Source organism: Pongo pygmaeus, chromosome 5 (genome assembly GCF_028885625.2).
Source record: "Pongo pygmaeus isolate AG05252 chromosome 5, NHGRI_mPonPyg2-v2.0_pri, whole genome shotgun sequence".
Taxonomy (NCBI): Eukaryota; Metazoa; Chordata; class Mammalia; order Primates; family Hominidae; genus Pongo; species Pongo pygmaeus.
Window position 1 is genome coordinate 7,291,622 of NC_072378.2, and position 19,433 is coordinate 7,311,054.

General features: G+C 40.1%; 2 protein-coding genes across 3 annotated transcripts in view; one reads left to right on the top strand and one right to left on the bottom strand.

Moving 5' to 3' along the window:
• The window catches only part of CAGE1 (cancer antigen 1), a 62,545-nt gene extending 60,771 nt beyond the window's left edge, over positions 1-1,774 (bottom strand). Inside the window, exon 1 of the mRNA XM_054492786.2 lies at positions 1,254-1,774. Coding sequence (XP_054348761.2) covers positions 1,254-1,419 — 166 coding nt within the window. The 5' untranslated portion in view covers positions 1,420-1,774. The remainder of the gene's footprint in view (positions 1-1,253) is intronic.
• A 40-nt stretch (positions 1,775-1,814) lies between these two features.
• The window catches only part of RIOK1 (RIO kinase 1), a 28,441-nt gene continuing 10,822 nt past the window's right edge, over positions 1,815-19,433 (top strand). The window contains exons 1-12 of one of the 2 annotated variants that reach the window (XM_054492784.2): positions 1,815-2,551; positions 5,582-5,789; positions 7,543-7,633; positions 9,186-9,255; positions 11,174-11,216; positions 13,448-13,540; positions 15,103-15,215; positions 15,317-15,397; positions 16,441-16,527; positions 16,928-17,065; positions 17,429-17,532; positions 17,757-17,863. In XM_054492784.2, the coding sequence (XP_054348759.1) occupies positions 2,481-2,551; positions 5,582-5,789; positions 7,543-7,633; positions 9,186-9,255; positions 11,174-11,216; positions 13,448-13,540; positions 15,103-15,215; positions 15,317-15,397; positions 16,441-16,527; positions 16,928-17,065; positions 17,429-17,532; positions 17,757-17,863 (1,206 nt within the window). In that variant the 5' untranslated portion in view covers positions 1,815-2,480. The remainder of the gene's footprint in view (positions 2,552-5,581; positions 5,790-7,542; positions 7,634-9,185; positions 9,256-11,173; positions 11,217-13,447; positions 13,541-15,102; positions 15,216-15,316; positions 15,398-16,440; positions 16,528-16,927; positions 17,066-17,428; positions 17,533-17,756; positions 17,864-19,433) is intronic. The other variant, XM_054492783.2, reaches the window with a different exon arrangement.

Here is a 19,433-nt window from a genome sequence, read left to right on the forward strand (position 1 = left end):
GATACCTTCCACTTGAACACCTCACTACCAAGTCAAACCCAGCATTGTAACTCAGTTTTCCCTCCTCACTTTCCTATACTGCGCCTATTCCCTCAGGTACATGTGTTTGAAAACTGGACTTGTCTTGGCATCCCTCTACCTCATCATGCATGGCTATTCAGATACCAAGTCCCATCCATGTCTCCTTTAAAAATGTCTTTCAGGGCCGGGCGCGGTGGCTCACGCCTGTAATCCCAGCACTTTGGGAGGCCGACGCGGGCGGATCACGAGGTCAGGAGATCAAGATCATCCTGGCTAACACGGTGAAACCCCATCTCTACTAAAAATACAAAAAAAAAAAAAAAAATTAGCTGGGCGTGGTGGCGGGCGCCTGTAGTCCCAGCTACTCGGGAGGCTGAGGGAGGAGAATGGCGTGAACCCCGGAGGCGGAGCTTGCAGTGAGCCGAGAAGGCCCCACTGCACTCCAGCCTGGGTGACAGAGCAAGACTCTGGCTCAAAAAAAAAAAAAAAAAAAAAAAGTCTTTCAGTAACCTGTGCTTTCTTTCCATCCCGCGTTGCCACACTGGTCCATATTCTCCTGACTTCCTCAGGCCTGTCCAGAGCTGAGAGTGGAAAGGATGGCCACTCACATTGAGTCTATAAATTCTTCTTGTCCTTCCAGGCCATCCATAGCCTGGAGTGACATTACCTACCCAGTACTCCCCTGCTCTACTCAGATCAGGCTCATTTCCCTGCAGACAGATAATGTTCCTTACAAATTAAGCTTCAGTCATCCGCCCTGGCATGTGCTTCTCTCCTAAAACCTTCCCATCTACCCATTCATCTATTTTCAAAATTCCTACAATGTCTTCAGTCTCTAAATCTCCATCTTGTAATTCAGCACTTGGTGATTTCGTTTACTGTTTTAGAGCTTCACCACTGTTTCAAGGGTGCTAGTGTTTGTATTTACAGATCATAAATGTCTTGAGAGGAGCAGACTTAGGGCTTTCCAATATCCCCTACTGCAAATGGACCAGTGCTGTCTACACAGCAAATATTGATTGAATAAAACCTGCATTCCAATGACTTATTTCTATCAAGCTCTCTCAATGTACAGTCACTACTCATCTGCCTGGATTCTTTTACTGAATTTCTGAATGAATAGTTTATTGAAAATTAGTTGTTTTCAAACCTATGTCATCACTTGGTAAAATATAAAAAAGTAAGTCAAGCAGACTAGTCAGGATCAGTGAAAGGCCCAACTTTATGCTCACCTTTCCCTTGTCTTTCAAATAATGCTGCCTGGATTGTGGTGAGATCTGAAAAATTCTTGCTTTGTTTTCCCAATGCAAAAAAAGCGCAAAGGCCTTGTTTCTTGGTTTCCTTGTTTGTGAACCCAGCACTTCCGATTACATTTCTACAACTTTGTTCATCCCTCATGTGGCACTGCACAATCTGCCAGTTTACCTTTTTAATTTAAAGTTAGGCTATTTTTTCCATCTTCCATTTGTCCTTACAGGTTTATGTTAGATTTTTAACGTATTTATCAAATGTTTGAATAGATGTTCCAGAGACATTCTAAAGCTGTTTTAAGATAGGAGTTAAAAGAGGTGTCACGAGAGTTACTGGCAAAAACTATAGTTTTGTTTAAAAGCTTTTTCAGTTGTACGACAAACTTTACCTTTTTAAAAAGCACTTATCTCATCCATTTTTCACCTCGAAACGAGACACCAAACTTTTTAAGACACAAAAGTGTGCTCACTTCCAGGATCCATAGTTTCTTGGACCCACGCTACGGAACTGGCGCTCCCTCCCTCTGCACCGGGTTTTGTGGGAGGGAGAACGCTTTCCAGCCTCCTCCACCGAGGACTCTCACAAACTCTCAATCGGGCTCCCGGAGTGCTGGAACGCCCCTGTGTGACGTCCGCCCGCGCCGGGGGCTCTCCGCAGGGACAGGTGCAGCCCGCGAGGCCCGAGCGACCCCACTGTGGGTGCGGCGGGGGGCGGCCTCGGGTCTGTCTTCCCAGAGAGTGGTGAAGTTAGGAGGGTACGACCCCCTAGGCCGAACAGCTCGTGGGCTAGCTGGCGCCTCCTGCTGCAGTAAACACACAGTGGGGTACGGAAACGAAAACTCCGGGAAGAAACGGCCAGCAGGGGCCTCGCCGGGCCGGCTACTCAACACGCCTGCCTGAGAGCACAGAACATCCACAGGCCTATACAGCGCGCCATCCAGAGAGCTCCGGACTCCCAGCTCGGCGCAGGGGCGGGACTTCCGCTCAAGTCAGACTTCCGGGCGAGGCGTTGAGGGGCTTCCGGTTGGGGTGGCAGGGTGGTGGATCTGTTGGTCCCGTTTTCCCGTCGCACGTGGCGGCCACCGTTGGCTTCTGAATGGTTTGCAAGGCGGAGATCCACGCCAAGGCCGTTGGATCGGCCGTGGGTACATCCGTCTGAGCCGTTCCTTTCCATCGTAGAGCGGCGGCCTCCGGCGGCGCTCTCCAGTCATGGACTACCGGCGGCTTCTCATGAGCCGGGTGGTACCCGGGCAATTCGACGACGCGGACTCCTCTGACAGGTAGGCGGCCGTACAGTGCCCTGGCTCTGGTTACTGCTCTCTCCTTGTCCGCCCCCTTGGGGCGTGGACTCTTGTTTGCGGTTTAGAGGGAGACTAGTGGTTCATCACTCAGCGTCTCTCTTGACAACCCTTTGCCTGTTTCTGCATCCCAGCCGGGTCTTTCTCCCAGTTCACGCGGCAGTTAAGTGAAAGCTACTTGTCAAGGGAGTCTGCGGTTCTCAGGTCGGTTAGCGTCACTGGGAGGCAGAGTTGGGAATAGCGATTAGGAAACATGGGTTTTTGCGTTTTAACCACATTTAGCTTTCAACAAATACTTACTAAGCACTTAATATGTACCACGTTCTGTCCTGGGCTCCGGAGATAACAAGACAAACCAACTTCCTGCTGTCATGGAACTTTACCTTCTACGTGAAAGAGAGGGCACACCATTTAAAAACCAAATAATGATGTAGACTATGCAGATCGTTTGATATACCAAGTGGTGACTGAATGGGTAGGGAAAGGTTAAATCCAGATTTGAATGACAAGGAGCTAATCCTGGCAAGAGCAGAGGGAACAGCATTTCACACAGAAGGGACAGCAAGAGCAAAGGCCCCGAGGCCAGAGTGCCTAGAGCACAGTGGAGGTAGTTGAGAAGATTGGTAGGGTGATAGAGAAGTAAGAAGGGGGGCCAGATCATGGAGACCTTTACAAGTGATGGTGAAAAGTTCCGATATTAATGTGGGTCTTATGGAAAGCCATAGGAGGGATTTTAGCAGAAGAATGACATTATTTGATTGGTGATTTAAAGGAATCATTCTTCTAGGTGGATGATGTTCATGGAGGGTGGGAGTGGAACAGAGAGACCAGTTCAAAAGCAATAAGGTAATCAGATTCAAAGATGGTGGGGACTAGAGCTCAGATCCTAAAGATATGACTTGGAGGTAGAAGTGGCAGGGTTTGGTGGTAGACTGGACGTGGCGTCTGGGGAAAGAGGGATGAAGGATAACTCCTGTCTAAAAGCAAAATGAAACATATTGGAGTTATTTTGGAATTCCAAGAAAACAGTTTGTACTTTATGTTTACAGTAAGGATTCATTACATGCGGATTTTTTTAATTATTGGGGATGTTTTTAATATATGTATGTTGACTGCTTTCTGTGAGTCAGATCTAGTCTTAGGTGGTAGGGAGGCATTGGTAAATACCATCCTGAATGACACAGAGCTTGCACCCTAGCAGGGGAAACCGATATTATTAAATAATTAGACTGTTTGTATTCGAATTGGGTAAGTAGTACAAAGGAGAAGTGGGTGAAAAATAGGGAAGACTTCCTTGAGCAAGTGATAGTGAGCTGATACTTGATGGATGAGTAGGGGTTAGCCAGAGAAAGAGGAAGGGCATTCCAGTTTTATGGTTACACAGAAGTATACAAAAAGCTTTAGGGCAGAAAAGCAGCAGAAGAAACACAGCCAGCATAGCTAGTGGGTAGTTAATGGTAATGAGAGGGCACTAATTTACCATCCACCCCAGGGTATTGTAAGGATACACCAGTGATTTTCCATCGGGGAAGATGTTGCCATCCCGACTTCTACCCAGGGGACTTTTGGCAATTTCTGGAGACGTTTTTATATGTCACGACTGGGGGTGGTGGTGCATTAGTGGCATCTGGTAAGTAGAGGCCAGAGATATGCTGCTAAAAATCCTACAATGCAGAAGACAGTCCCCCACAACGAAGAATTATCTGGCAAAGTTATAACTTTAACATGCCACTCTAGGCAATTATATATCAATCTGTGGAGCATATGTATGAAGTCCTGGTAAATAGCAAGTGTTTGATGATTATCTGTTTTCTTCCTCCACATGTCCATGGGGAACCCTCAGAGCCATGGCTAATTAATAAATTGGGATTGATAATCTGAATTTACTTAAACTCATTGTCTGTTTTTCAGCTGGTATCTCATATTATCAGCTGCTTTTTTATGGTTTCTGTCCTTTTCTGTACATGAGAGGTAAAAACTGAGTCCTCTGTTGAATTTGGCCTGCAGACATGTTTTGTTTGGTATGCACAGTTATTTGTAAAAATTGACTATGCCAATGAAGGGATAGATTTTACACAGAAATTCAGACTTACAGCTTCACTTGAAAAATTAAGATCTGGTAACATTAGGCCTGAATTCTAATATGGCAAAAAAAAAAAAAAAAAGAAAAAGCCCTGACTAGTTGTGCTCCCTTTACCTTGGACTTCTTCTCTCAGTTTGCCAGTCCCCACTTCTATTGTACAGCCTACTTCTCTCATTTGTAGTGCCTGGCCCCTGTATTCACCATTTCTTCCCATCATGAACAGGGATGATTTGGATTTCTTTGTGGAACACAAATCTTGATGTAACTTCTTTTATTGCAAAGTGTTATCGAGTTCAAAGTAAGACTGCCTTAGACTTATTCCCAAATTTTTTGTCAGAAAGCTTTTTTTTTTTGAATTACAATTTTTTTAGAGACAGGGTTGCCCAAGCTGGAGTACAGTGGCATGATCATGACTTATTGCAGCCGTGAATTCCCGAGCTCAAGCAATCCTATGGCCTCGGCCTCCCGAGTAGCTGGGATCAAAGGTGTGAGCCGCTGTACCAGCCTTTTCTCCCCCTGTCTCTTTTTTCTTCTTTTACAGAAAGATTTTCCTAGAGATTTTCTAAAGCAGCTCTGTGAATGATTTTCCTAGAGTCAAGTCTGGTATACTGGTCTGAGTTGTTTATTCAGCAGAGAAGATAACAATGTAATTTCTAACTTCAACAAGGCAGAAGCAGATTTAACTTGATGTGCTTCTTGAATAATAGGCTTTGGGCATGGAGAATGAGCAAACAACTGCAACAGAACTAGAAAACAGGAGAACATGATTTTAAGGAGATGGAGCTTATCGGAAGGTGTATTTTATATAAATATATAATCTATTTTAGATTTATCAATATTTTAATATCTTACATCATAAATAAATATGTGAGATCAGTTAGGGTATGTGGAAATATTGTTATGAAATAATAAAACATTGTTATTTCTAGTGAAAACAGAGACTTGAAGACAGTCAAAGAGAAGGATGACATTCTGTTTGAAGACCTTCAAGACAATGTGAATGAGAATGGTGAAGGTGAAATAGAAGATGAGGAGGAGGAGGGTTATGATGATGATGATGATGATGACTGGGACTGGGATGAAGGAGTTGGAAAACTCACCAAGGGTTATGTATGGAACGGAGGAAGCAACCCACAGGTATTTTATAAAGGATCCTGCACATCTTTATATAGTCTGCTTATGTCTACTTTTTTAAAAGGCTGTTTTGTGATTCTGAAATTGAATAACTAAAAGATTTTCTTCATGTTATATTGTCCTGTAGCCTCAGCCTTTACTGATTTTCACTTTTCATCCTTTCTGTATTTCTGATAATTTCCTGGGTGTGGATTCTTTCCAGAATCTGTAAATTTAAAAAGAGTTACAAAGATTGTGAGCTTAAAATCTTCATGGGAAAGGGCATGGATTGGCAGTTTACTACAAATAGTTAAGAAACATGATAAAAAAGTTCAGCCTCATTGGTAATTAAAGAAATGCAGATTAAATTTGTAGAGATGTCGTTTTTTCACCTGTGAAACTGTTAAAGACAAAACATATCATTGATGGTCGAGTAAATAGGTACACTTACTTGTAGGATAAGCTGGTATGTGATAAGAACTTTAAAAGCTTCAAAATACTTTGACTTAGCGATTCTGTGAGTGTTTCAAGACTTAGTTACAAGAATGATCCTCCAGGATTGTTTATGGTAGAGGAACATTGGAAGCAACCTTGAACTGGATTAAACCTGCTATGGGACTGATTCGCGTTATACAATGAGGCGTTATACAGCCATAAAAGATGTTGTAATGGAAGACTGTATTAATGAGATAGGAATATGTTTGTGATTATTTACCATGTACAAAAAAAGTTACCAAACCACGTACAGCTGCTTTTCATACTGGAAGTACCAAGTGTGTTAGGAGTTTGTAAGGCCATAGGATTAACGTGGTACATCTTCCTTGAGCATAAAGGTTAATCCAGCAGTCTTCCTTTGACCATTAAAATGGCTATATCGGCTGGGCGCAGTGGCTCATGCCTCTAATCCCAGCACTTTGAGAGGCCAAGCTGGGTGGATCACCTGAGGTCAGGAGTTCGAGACCAGCCTGGCCAACATGGCGAAACCCTGTCTCTACTAAAAACACAAAAATTAGCCAGGCGTGGTGGTGGGCGCCTGTAATCCCAGCTACTCGGGAGGCTGAGGCTGGAGAATCGCCTGAACCCAGGAGGCAGAGGTTGCAGTGGGCCAAGATCACACCACTGCACTCCAGCCTGGGCAACAGAGCGAGACTCTGTCTGTAAAAAACAACAACAATAAAATGGCTATATCATGGACCAGAATGTATGCATTTTAAAATAACCACATTGTGAGTGACAAGAAATTTCGCATTTTTATATCGTCTTGTTTTGGTGACTCCTTCATTGATTCGTAATGAGGCTTTGAGCAATTTCATTATTTAAGTTTGCGCATAGCACCAGTGTAAGTGCTAAGCCTCGTACTTAATATTTCCCTCTCTTGAGACATTGGGCCCAAAATGAAATTCTGAACCAGCTTAATGCTGGTCTTAGCTCTTTATTATATACTTTGGGGGTAAATGAACATTCTCAAATTTTAAGTCTATAAACCAGTCAAATTAGAAAACTACATTTAATTTTAATCTGTTACTTATAATAAGATGAATCATAGAGAAGTTAAAAAAACAGATTTTGCAGACTCTTTTAGTCAGTAATTTTAACCTTCTGTTTCAAATGCTCTTTAAAAAATTTTTTGAGCCAATTTGATTGACTCTTATCTTTCCTTAAGATACTCCTCTAAGTATTGATGCTTTAATAGCTAAGTATGAACTAAGGAAATGTGATGATGAATCTTAGGTTTGTTTTCACAACTAGTGCCTTAGACTCTGGAATTCCCTTCTAGGCAAATCGACAGACCTCCGACAGCAGTTCAGCCAAAATGTCTACTCCAGCAGACAAGGTCTTACGGAAATTTGAGAATAAAATTAATTTAGGTGAGTTTACAAAATACATCACTGGGCTAAGAAGACATTTTTCAAAAACAATGAAGTGTTGTATAATTTTATTAGATCAAGAAATGAAGGCTGGCCATGGCGGCTCACGCCTGTAATCCCAGCACTTTGGGAGGCTGAGGTGGGTGGATCACCTGAGGTCAGGAGTTTGAGACCAGCCTGACCAACATAGTGAAACCCTATCTCTACTAAAAATACAAAATTAGCTGGGCGTGGTGGCACATGCCTGTAATCCCAGCTACTTGGGAGGCTGATGCAGGAGAATCCCTTGAACCTGAGGTGTAGGTTGTGATGAGCCGAGATTGCTCCATTGCATTCCAACCTGGACAATAAGGGCAAAATTCCATCTCAAAAAAAGAAAAAAGAAATGAATGTATTCAAGTGTTACTAACTCAATAATGTTTAGAGAAAATAAAAATCATAATAATTTAAAAACATAACTTTAGGAAAAGACTTAAGTTTATGCTATTTTGGTTGTTTTCCCACTTGCCATAGGAATGTAATGTTACAAAAACCCATTTAAGTATTGTCTGTTCTGTTTTAGGTTTTTTTTTTTTTTGAGACAGGGTCTCACTCTGTCACCCAGGTTAGAGTGCAGTGGCACGATCTTGGCTCACTCCAACCTCGATTTCTGGGGTTCAGACGATCCTCCCACCTTAGCCTCCCAAGTAGCTAGGACCACAGGTGCACACCACCACACCTGGCTAATTTGTATTTTCTGTAGAGACAGGGTTTCTCCATGTTGACCAGGCTGGTTTTGAACTCCTGAGCTCAAGTGATCTGCCCGCCTCAGCCTCCCAAAGTGTTGGGATTACAGGTGTGAGCCACTGCGCCTGGCCTGTTTTAGATTTTGTAATAGGGTTATCTCATAGTAGGATGTTGAAAATAGTAGAGTATTGAATATAGTTACATATGGTTTCACTAGAGGTTTTTTGTGTAGGTGTTAATTATTTAGTGACCTGTTCGATGCCAGGCATCAGAATGTTAATTTGAATCATCACCTCTTAGAAAATGCAAGAGGGATGGAGGGAAGGAAGGAAGGCCATCTTTCTATTCTTGTGGATCTTCACTCTAAACCTAGCACAGTGTTTCTCATATAAGCTGTCAATACATGCTAAATTAATATAAGTATTTTAGGGCCTTCTTTGCCTATCATAGACTTATAACTTGAAGTGAAACAAGTTTTTAGAATTAAACTTGAAATTCAGGCAGTTATATTAGTCATGTGGAGTACTAGCAAGTGTCTGAAATATATTATGCAAATTATTATCTTTGAAGAATTTCTGCGTCTAGAATTCTGTGGCTCAAATATGACAGCTGTAGTGATGAAAGTGACACTTACAAAGGAAACACAGTTTAGTGCCTACTTTTAAAAACATTACATTGTTTTCATTACTAAACTGTATTCTATCTACAATAAAATATTTAGAAAGTATAGAAGAGAAGGAAGAGGGGAGAAATACCCTGTTCAGCAACTCTGTTAGTGTCTTTTTGTCTTACGTATTGTTTACATTGTGGGTTTCTTGTATTTTAGATAAGCTAAATGTTACTGATTCTGTCATAAATAAAGTCACCGAAAAGTCTAGACAAAAGGAAGCAGATATGTAAGTAATATTTTAATGATATGCATGGGTGATAAGGGCTAATCTAGATTAAGCAGCACCTTGATCATAATTCTTTTACAGAGCATGTTCATTTGTATACTTAAACCAATCATTATTTTGCGGGGGGTGTGTGTGTGTGTGTGTGTGTGTTTTCCTTAGCTTAAATCAGGATAGCCTATGCCTTTGTGAATTAAAAATATTAATGAATCTTGGCTGGGTGTGGTGGCTCACGCCTGTAATCCCATCGCTTCAGAAGGCCGAGCTGTGGGGATCACTTGAGGCCAGGAGTTTGAGACCAGTCTGGCCAACATGGTGAAACCACATCTGTACAAAAAATACAAAAATTAGCCAGACGTGGTGGTGCACGCCTGTAATCCCAGCTACTCAGGAGGCTGAGGTGTGAGAATCGCTTGAACCTGGGAGGTGGAGGTTGCAGTGAACCAAGATCGTGCCACTGCACTCCAGCCTGGGCCAGAGCAAGACTCCGTCTCAAAAATAAATACATAAAATAAAAATTAATGAATTTTAAGAAATACATAGTAAAACTATAATCTCATGAAATTTACAAATGTGTTCTCATAAGGGGAACAGTGTAGATTTCAGTTTAAACTAAAATGTGCAAAAATGTTCCCTTAAAGTTTATTAAGAATTATTCTTTCCCATGAGGTATTTTTAAAAATTTAAGGGAAGACTATGAACTAATGATATAACTGAGAACTGTTTCTGTTTACACTTCCGTTCTCAAAGCCAATTGTTTAAGATCTGGCTAACTTCTCTTATATGCTAATAACTCTAAAGTATTATCACTATATTATAGAAAACGACACTAAGATCATACAACTAACTGTGAGAATTGAACTTAAAAGCCAACTTTCTTCCAATTTATTGCTATGTCCAAGAGGTATCAGCTTTTTGAGATACACCATAGTCATTTGTTATTTCACTGGTATCTATTTGAATCTTTGTGTTTAAACCTTTATTAGTTTAGGTTAGTGTGCTAGGTGGAGTCACTCAGTGTATAAACAGAAGCAAATCACAGTCTGCATTTGAATACTGTCTTGAAACGATTTTAAAAAACAAAAAACTGCCAGGTGCGGTGGCTCACGCCTGTAATCCCAGCACTTTGGGAGGCAGAGGCGAGCGGATCACAAGGTCAGGAGATCGAGACCATCTTGGCTAACAAGGTGAAACCCCGTCTCTACTAAAAATACAAAAAATTAGCCGGGCTTGGCGGCGGGTGCCTGTAGTCCCAGCTACACGGGAGGCTGAGGCAGGAGAATGGCGTGAACCCAGGAAGCGGAGCTTGCAGTGAACTGAGATGGCGCCACTGCACTCCAGCCTGGGCGACAGAGCGAGACTCCATCTCAAAACAAACAAACAAAAACAAAAACAAAAAAGCTTGTGTCTTAGAAAATGACTGTAAACAGAAAGCCTTGTAAATGACTAACTCTATGTGGAGGCTGAGGCAGGAGGAATACTTGAGCCCAGGAGTCTATGCCTAGCCTGGGCAACATAGTAAGATGCTGTCTCTTTAAAAAAAAAAAAAGACAAGACTTTAATTCTGTGCTAACAGAATCATTAAAGATATGAAGGACAGTACAAATATACTCAATGTTTTCTCTTTTTCAGCATAGTTCACTTTACCCTGGCGGCTCTTTGATGCTTCTGAGATAGGAATAGATTTTTCTTTTTACTGTATACGTACTCCTTTTGCCAAAATACAGAATTGAATTTTGCGTATTCAGGGGAAATGAAGAAAGTTTCACTGAGTAATGAAAAATCTACAATCATATCATAAAATCTGTTATTTAAAGAAACTACCTACTTAGGAATTTTCATGAAATTATCTATATTTAGAAGATTTTGGCTTCTCACTGAATTTTGAATGTGTCAACTATACGTTTTTGTTTTTGGTTAGGTATCGCATCAAAGATAAGGCAGACAGAGCAACTGTAGAACAGGTACTAATTTAAATGTGTTGCAAACTCTTCTTTTTAATTAGCATTTCTTTTCTCTTTGAATTGTAGTTTGCTTTTATCCTTTTTGCTTAATGCTAATGTTACCTAAAATTACTCCTATATAAAATTATTCCTTTTTATAGTTTCGAGTTTAGAGCCCTACATCGTGCTTTTATAGGACTATTGGATGAATTAGAGTCATGGTCCTTCAGTGGCCTTGCAGGGCCACCATGTGATGCTTCCCCTTCTTGGAGAGATTATCAGACCAGCAATCTTTTAGAAAAGGTCCGTAGGAATTTTGTGAGCTTTCCCAGAAGATAGGTAGGGTGTCTGTCACAAAGCAGGAAGTGTGGGTGTAAAAGAGAGAGGGGCAGATAATGTCTTCAAATTTCCAATTAGGAATCCTTTGTTTAGAAATTATGCTTGTTTTATTCTTTCTATTCAAGAATGGGGAAAAATTGGCCCCTAATTTTCCCACATTCAGAAGAATGTGATTGGATATTAGCCTTGGCCCAGATTTTTGATGTGAAGAAAGTGATAAAAAGAGTCAGAACATTTGCTTGCCTCTGCCACCTACCACTCCTCTCCACCACCCCTCTCCACCACCCCCACCCATATACACAAACACATGTTCTGAATTCCACCATTAGACAGAAGCCGGGTCTGGGGTCTGTGTCTTCATTGTCCCTTAGTTTATTTTGTGATTTATTTCTGTAATTGAAAACAAAGTATGGTTCACCTCAGAAAAATGAGATAGCCTTAAGTTTCAAAGACCCTAAATAACTTTAGGGTTATGGCAGGAAATTCTTTTTCTCTTTCAAAATTAATTTTGAATGATAGAGTACATAGCTTGAATCTTCAGCTGTCTATATAAAATATATGCTTGTGTGTAAATTTATCATTTCTCTTTCCCTGTTTTGTTCTTAAGCCATTTGGTTTGTTACTTCTTCCTATGCCCCTTACTTGTCTAACTGCCAACTTTGCAGAAGCACAGTTCTGTACCTAGAGGCCCATACTCAGCCAGCTGACTTCCCCTCTTTGCTTACCTGTGCAGTAGAGAAGGAATGGAAACTAGTGCCTTTTCATTCTTCTGTAGTTGCAATGGTCGTGATTTGGTTTTTAGTCCTGTAGTCTTCCCAGGTGGTTTTGTTTATATTAACCTTAGGTTTCTGGTGTGACCCCAACCACTTCATTGAAGGTGGACCCTAAAGTATAGTTGAGTTTGGCTAGTTTATAATACCGTCTCACCCCATGGGGGATAGAGGGCCTGCCTGAGCCACAAGGAGCTATTGGTTGGTATCCTTAGAAATTGCATACAAATATTTGGCTGCTTTAGTTTCAGAGATAAACAAGAACAGCCATTAAATTCACTGCCTTCTGTGTGTTAGAGAAGACTTTGAAATCCTTTTTACTGAAGATTGACTACTCTGACTTGAAGGAAAAGCTTACCGTGATTTACTCATCTATAATGGCAGGGGTCTGCAGACTCTTGAAAGGGCCATCTAATAAATATGTGTGAGCATTGTGGCCCACATAGAGTTTCTGTTGATTGTTTTTTCAAAGCAATCCTTTAAAAGTGTAAAACCCATTCTTAACTTGCAAGCTAAGGAAAAACAAGCTGCGGCCTGATTTGGTCCATGGGCCGGAGAGTGCTGACCCCTGATTTAAAGCTGCCTGTCCACAGCAGTAGCCACCGGGCACTTGAGATGTGGCTAGTCTGAACTGAGATGTGCTTTAAATGCAAAAGACACACCGGAGTTTGGAGACTTAGTGTCAAAAATAAGGATTATTTCACTGATGACTTTTTATATTGATACAGGTTGAAATGATAGTGTTTTAGATATTTTGAGTTAAATAAAATATATTAAGATAATTTCACCTGATTCTGTTTACTTTCAGTGTAGTGACTAGAACATGTAATACTATTTATGTAGTTTGCATTATATTTCTATTAGCTAATAGCCTAGAGTTCTGTTTCCCTTGAACTTGGTAGCCTTTGATTTCCATGACTGGATGAACTTGTTAGTTGGTTGCCTTTGGTTCCTTTGGCCTTTACCTGACACTTTACTGATTAACAATTAGAGTGAATAAAAGCACCAAATAGTGACTCTCATTTAGTCAACCAGGATAGCGTAGTACAGTTAAGGTCTGCTGTTTATTGATTGTCACAGATTTTAATGAGGAAAATTTGGTACCGTCTTTTGGAACTTTTTAATTTTTGCATTTCTTTTTAGGTGTTGGATCCCAGAACAAGAATGATTTTATTCAAGATGTTGACTAGAGGAATCATAACAGAGATAAATGGCTGCATTAGCACAGGAAAAGAAGTGAGCTCTTCTTTGGATGATTGGATATTTAATTTTCTTATTTCAGATACCAGATGAAACTGGCACTTAGAACTACATTATGCCTTTAAGAAGAAAGAAAAACAAAGCCATACACATTAATATTCATGGTTAGAGAGGAAATTGTACATATAACTATGCCCTTTTCACTACCGCTATTGCATTGGATCATTGAGTCTAACTAGTTGTGCCCAGTAGTGAGTGAGATGGCCAGATTATTACAGGCCTGAGTTCTAATAAAATAAATTACTCATGGGGACAGGGGTTTATGGTTATGTTTCTATGAGTCAGCAAGTCTTTCTTATTTTTTTCTTTACATATGGGTATACTGCCTTCTGTTTGTTAGAGAAGACTTTGAAATCCTTTTGACTTAAAATTGACTACTCTGGCTTGAAGGAAACTCTTACTGTGATTTACTCATCTATAATGGCAGGGGTCTGCAGGCTCTTGAAAGGGCCATCTAATAAATATGTGTGAGTGTTGTAGCTCACATATAGTTTCTGTTTTTGTTTTTGTTTTATTTTAAAGCAATTATTTAAAAGTGTAAAACTCATTCTGCTGGAAGCAATTCTCAGTAAAATTCAACTTATAAATCACTGGATTTTTAAATTTTTTTTAAAAAGAGTCTTGACAGAGTCTTTTTTTTTTTTTTTTGAGACAGTCTCCCAGGCTAGAGTGTGGTGGCATGTTCTCAGCTCACTGCAACCTCTGCCTCTCAGGTACAAGCAATTTTCCTGCCTCAGCCTCCCGAATAGGTGGGACTTCAGGCGTGCACCACCACACCCAGCTAATTTTTGTATTTGTAGTAGAGGCAGGGTTTTGCCATGTTGACCAGGCTGGTCTCAAATTTTTGGCCTGAAGTGATTCGCCCGCCTTGGCCTCCCAAAGTGCTGGTATTACAGGCATGAGCCTCTGTGCCTGGCCTAAATCACTGGATTTAAGAATGTCTATAATTCTTTTGCATATACTTGAGATATAAAAAAGTTTGAAACCACTTCTCCCCTATATTTAAATTGGATTTTACTGTACAGTCTTGCATTGCTTAATGAAGGGAATACTTTCTGAGAAATGCATCATTAGGCAAATTTGTCATTATGCGAAGAACATTATAGAGCATACTCATACAAACCTAGATAGTATAGCCTACTGCACTCTCAGGCTGTATGGTAGTTCCCAATCTGTACAAAAGGTTTCTGTACTGAATACTGTAGCAATTGTAACACAATGGTAAATATTTATCTATCTAAACGTAGAAAAAGTACAGTAAAAATACCTGTTACAGTCTTACGGGATCACTTCATATATGCGGTCTGTCACCTGTCAGTAACTAAAACGTTATGTGGCACATGACTGTATTTGTATATTGGAGCTATGTTTACTGTCCTTTTGATGTAATGTTTTATATTTTAATTCACATATTCAAAAGACAGTGGTATTCCTTATGCATGTTATTTCAGTTCACTTGACTTTTGAGGTTAGAAAAAAGATTGAAAAAGTAGTTATTTAACATAAACTTCATTTTCTTTGTTTTTGACTTAAAATAGGCTAATGTATACCATGCTAGCACAGCAAATGGAGAGAGCAGAGCAATCAAAATTTATAAAACTTCTATTTTGGTGTTCAAAGATCGGGATAAATATGTAAGTGGAGAATTCAGGTAAGTTCACATTTTCCCCTCCAGTTGGTTTAATTTCTATTTCCTAAAACATTAAAACAATAATGGAATGATTGAAATAATAAACACTTTTCTTATTCAAGATTTCGTCATGGCTATTGTAAAGGAAACCCTAGGAAAATGGTGAAAACTTGGGCAGAAAAAGAAATGAGGAACTTAATCAGGTGACTGTCTGGGATGTGTGTATGTCTGTCCTATGCCCTGTATATGAACATCAGCCCTTCCTCCCAGCAGATCCCAGTGTGGTTCTGCCCAAATGTAGGGACTTGTTAGGGCCTTTGTTTCTATTAGGTCTGCTGAAGTAAGCAGAAGAAACACATTTCTGGACAAATAGAGATTGTTTCCTATTCTGTTGTTTTCTATTCTGAGAATCCATTACAAAAGAATACTGCCACAGTTTATATTTATTCCACAAAGCTAGATCATTTGGAAGGCCTTGTAAGCCATTGAAAATGTTTAGAATTTATACTGAGGATAATAAGGAACTGCTAAAGGATTTTAAGCAGGAAAGTGATACAATCAGGTGGTTATAATGCTCTGTCATGTTTTCGTAGGTATTGGAGTTTTCGGCTAATCTTGTTAGGTCGTGAACTCTTTGTTTATCATAGTTTCCTTTTCTTAGTCCAGTTTTGGACACTTTTTTATATTCTTTGTTTGCACTAACACCTTTTTATCAGGTAAAGGCCTCATCTAGTTGAGATCAAGTTTTCTGAAAATTATGGAGTTTTTAAAAATGTCTTATAACTTTTTATATGGTGTACACAGGTGACACATTGGATAGTGTAGTACTGAGCAAGTACTACTCATTTTGAAAGTCTTTTGTGTTCAACAAGCTATTAGGTGTGAGTCCAACTACTTTTATGAAGCATTTTTCAGGCTAATCAACACAAAAGATACTTGTGGACCTATCTCCTCTATTTCCTCAATTGTAAGATGCACTTTTTTTTCAGTTTAACATCTCTGGAATTGCTTTGGGTATTACAGGTTATGGGATGTAATAGTTGAATTGCTAGTGTTTTGTCATTCTCAGTGATACATAATGGTGCCATTTAAAATTATCTTAGAGTTTATGAAATATTATAACACACTTGGGAGGCCTTGGTGCTATTTCTTAACAGCAATATTAATCTTGTGACTTGCAGTTGTAATTTATTTAGATGCCCTTTTCAACTTTTCAGTTGTCCTTTTATTTGTTATAATATCACAGGCTAAACACAGCAGAGATACCATGTCCAGAACCAATAATGCTAAGAAGTCATGTTCTTGTCATGAGTTTCATCGGTAAAGATGACATGTAAGTACGTGGAAGGGCTAATAATTGCATTCTCAGAACTGTATTTTTAAGTTCTTTGAGTTTATCCACTATATGAATATTTCCCATTTGAATAACTTCTTTTATTAATCTTTCCCACTGTATTAGTGAATAAGTGTGATCAACGTATTCTGCCTTTTCAAGTCTGAAAATGCTTCAGAATGAGGAGCAAGTTAGTCCTGTGTGGGAGGGTGGTCTTACACAGTGTGTCGGGAAAGCATCTATTTGCTGGTACCTTCTTGGTTTATCTGCAGTGAGACGGATTGTCCCACATACAGCTCACATGATGAGCTGTAGAAGAGAAGGGCATGTAACAGTATAGTAAGAAGCGAGAAAGCTTGTTCTTGGTCATTTTATCTTAGTTCTTTTCTTTTCTTTCAAGGCCTGCACCACTCTTGAAAAATGTCCAGTTATCAGAATCCAAGGCTCGGGAGTTGTACCTGCAGGTCATTCAGTACATGAGAAGAATGTATCAGGATGCCAGACTCGTCCATGCAGATCTCAGTGAATTTAACATGCTGTGAGTGTATTTTGTCTCTTAAGAACTGCCTGTAAGTTGTTTCGTGTCCTTTAAAATGATAAACAAAATCCCAATCCAAGAAGTCACACTAACTTCTGAAGTTTTATTGTTGACTTCCAAATGGTATAAGATAGGATTCCTTTTCTCAGTGACCTTAGTCACAGAATTGACTGCTTGGATCATTAACAGTGAATGGATTTTGGAAATTTTCCCAGTTTCCATCTGTTACTCAAGATTGCCTCATCTTATCTACCTTGGTGATTTTGTGAGCTACTTCCCTTGCTCTTAAGAGTAGAATTTATTTTAAACAAAAAACACAGTAAAGTAGTACCATCCCGCAGCTTCTGTGTCTCTGGCCTGTAGGTACCACGGTGGAGGCGTGTATATCATTGACGTGTCTCAGTCCGTGGAGCACGACCACCCACATGCTTTGGAGTTCTTGAGAAAGGATTGCGCCAACGTCAATGGTGAGGAGAAACGGCAATTTTCGAGACAGCTCATTGGTCTGTTTTGGTTTTGTATTCAGTTAAGCTGTTGGCATAAAATTTTCTCACTAAATTGTTTGGTGCAGTGGTGCTTAAACCATTTGCTGGGAGATGGTATGTAATTTTATCTCCTTGTTTCTCTATAAGGTAGTTGGAATAATCTTTTTCCTCATAAAAGCTGTCATTAACGTTTTTCCTTCTGACAGATTTCTTTATGAAGCACAGTGTTGCTGTCATGACTGTGCGGGAGCTCTTTGAATTTGTCACAGATCCATCCATTACACATGAGAACATGGATGCTTATCTCTCAAAGGTAAGATGGGGAGAGGAAGGAGGAATAGAAAATAGCAGTACAGGTTCAGTATCTCTTATCTCAAGTGCTTGGGACCAGAAGTGTTTTAGATTTTGGATTTTTTCCAGTTTTGAAATATTTGCCTTGTACTTACCCTAGTTGAGCATCCGAAATATCAAAATCCAAAATCCTCACTGCTCTATTTCACATTTTATTTGAGTATCATGTTGGTGCTCAGAAAGTTTTGGATTTTGGAGTATTTCAGATTTTTGATTTTTGGATTTGGGATGCTAACCAGTAATTGCATTTGCTTGACACTTCTGAGGGACCCAGATTGCATAGTGTAGTTTATTCATTTTGACAGCTTCCTGAGACCTTTTCCTTCCTACTTAACAGATGAAGAATCAAAAATATAGCAAAACAGCCAACAGCCAGTGGTAAAGCCAGGTGTTTTTTTTTTTTTCCTTTTCCTGAGTCAACTTGATATCCAAGCTTTTTACTTTAATTATCTGGCAAGATTACATAGACTGTCAAAGTTTGTGAAAGTTTAGTAAGAAAACTGTCAGTTTTTTGGTCATTAATTCTTTTCCTTTGTTTCTCAGGGGCCTTTCTCTTTTTTCTTTTCTTTCTTTCTTTCTTTTTTTTTTTTTGAGACAGGATCCCACTGTGTCACGTAGGCTGGAGCATAGTGGTGCAATCTTGGTTCACTGCAACCTCTGCACTGCAGGGTCAAGTGATCCTCCTAGCTTAGTCTCCGAGTAGCTAGGACTACAGGCACACGCCACCACACCTAGCTAATTTTTGTATTTTTTGTAGAGACAGGGTTTCATCATGTTGCCCAGGCTAGTCTTGAAATCTTGGCCTCAGGTGACCCACCTGCCTCAGCCTCCCAAAGTACTGGGATTACAGGTGTGAGCCACGATGCCCAACCTCAGAGGCCTTTCTGAATATAGAATTTTTTAGAATTCTGGTAAAAGACATAATGTAAAATTTACTGCTTTAACCATTTGAATGTATGGTTCAGTGGCATTAAGTACATTCACATTGTTGTACAAACTATCACCACTGTCTGTCTCCACACCTGTTACATCATCCCAGACTGATATTCTGTACCCATTAAATAACAACTTCCCATCCCCTGGCAATCATCATTCTACTTTCTGTCTTTGAGAATTCACCTACTCTAGGTACCTGTTATAAGTGGAATCATATAGTATTTGTCTTTTTGTGTCTGGCTTATTTCACTTAGTATGATGTCTTCAAGGTTCATCCATGTTGTAGCATGTGACAGGATTTCTTCTTTTTTTGTTTGAGACAGGGTCTCACTCTGTCACCCAGGCTGGAGTGCAGTGGCGTGATCTTGGCTCACTGCAACCTCCGCCTTCGGGTTCAAGCGATTCTACCACGTTGGCCTCCCTGAGTAGCTGGGACTACAGGCGCAAGCCACTACACCCGGCTAATTGGTGTATTTTTTGGTAGAGACGGGGTTCCACCATGTTGGCCAGGCTGGTCTCGAACTCCTGGTCTTAAGTGATCCGCCTGCCTTGGCCTCCTGAAGTGCTGGGATTACAGACATGAGCCACCACGCCTG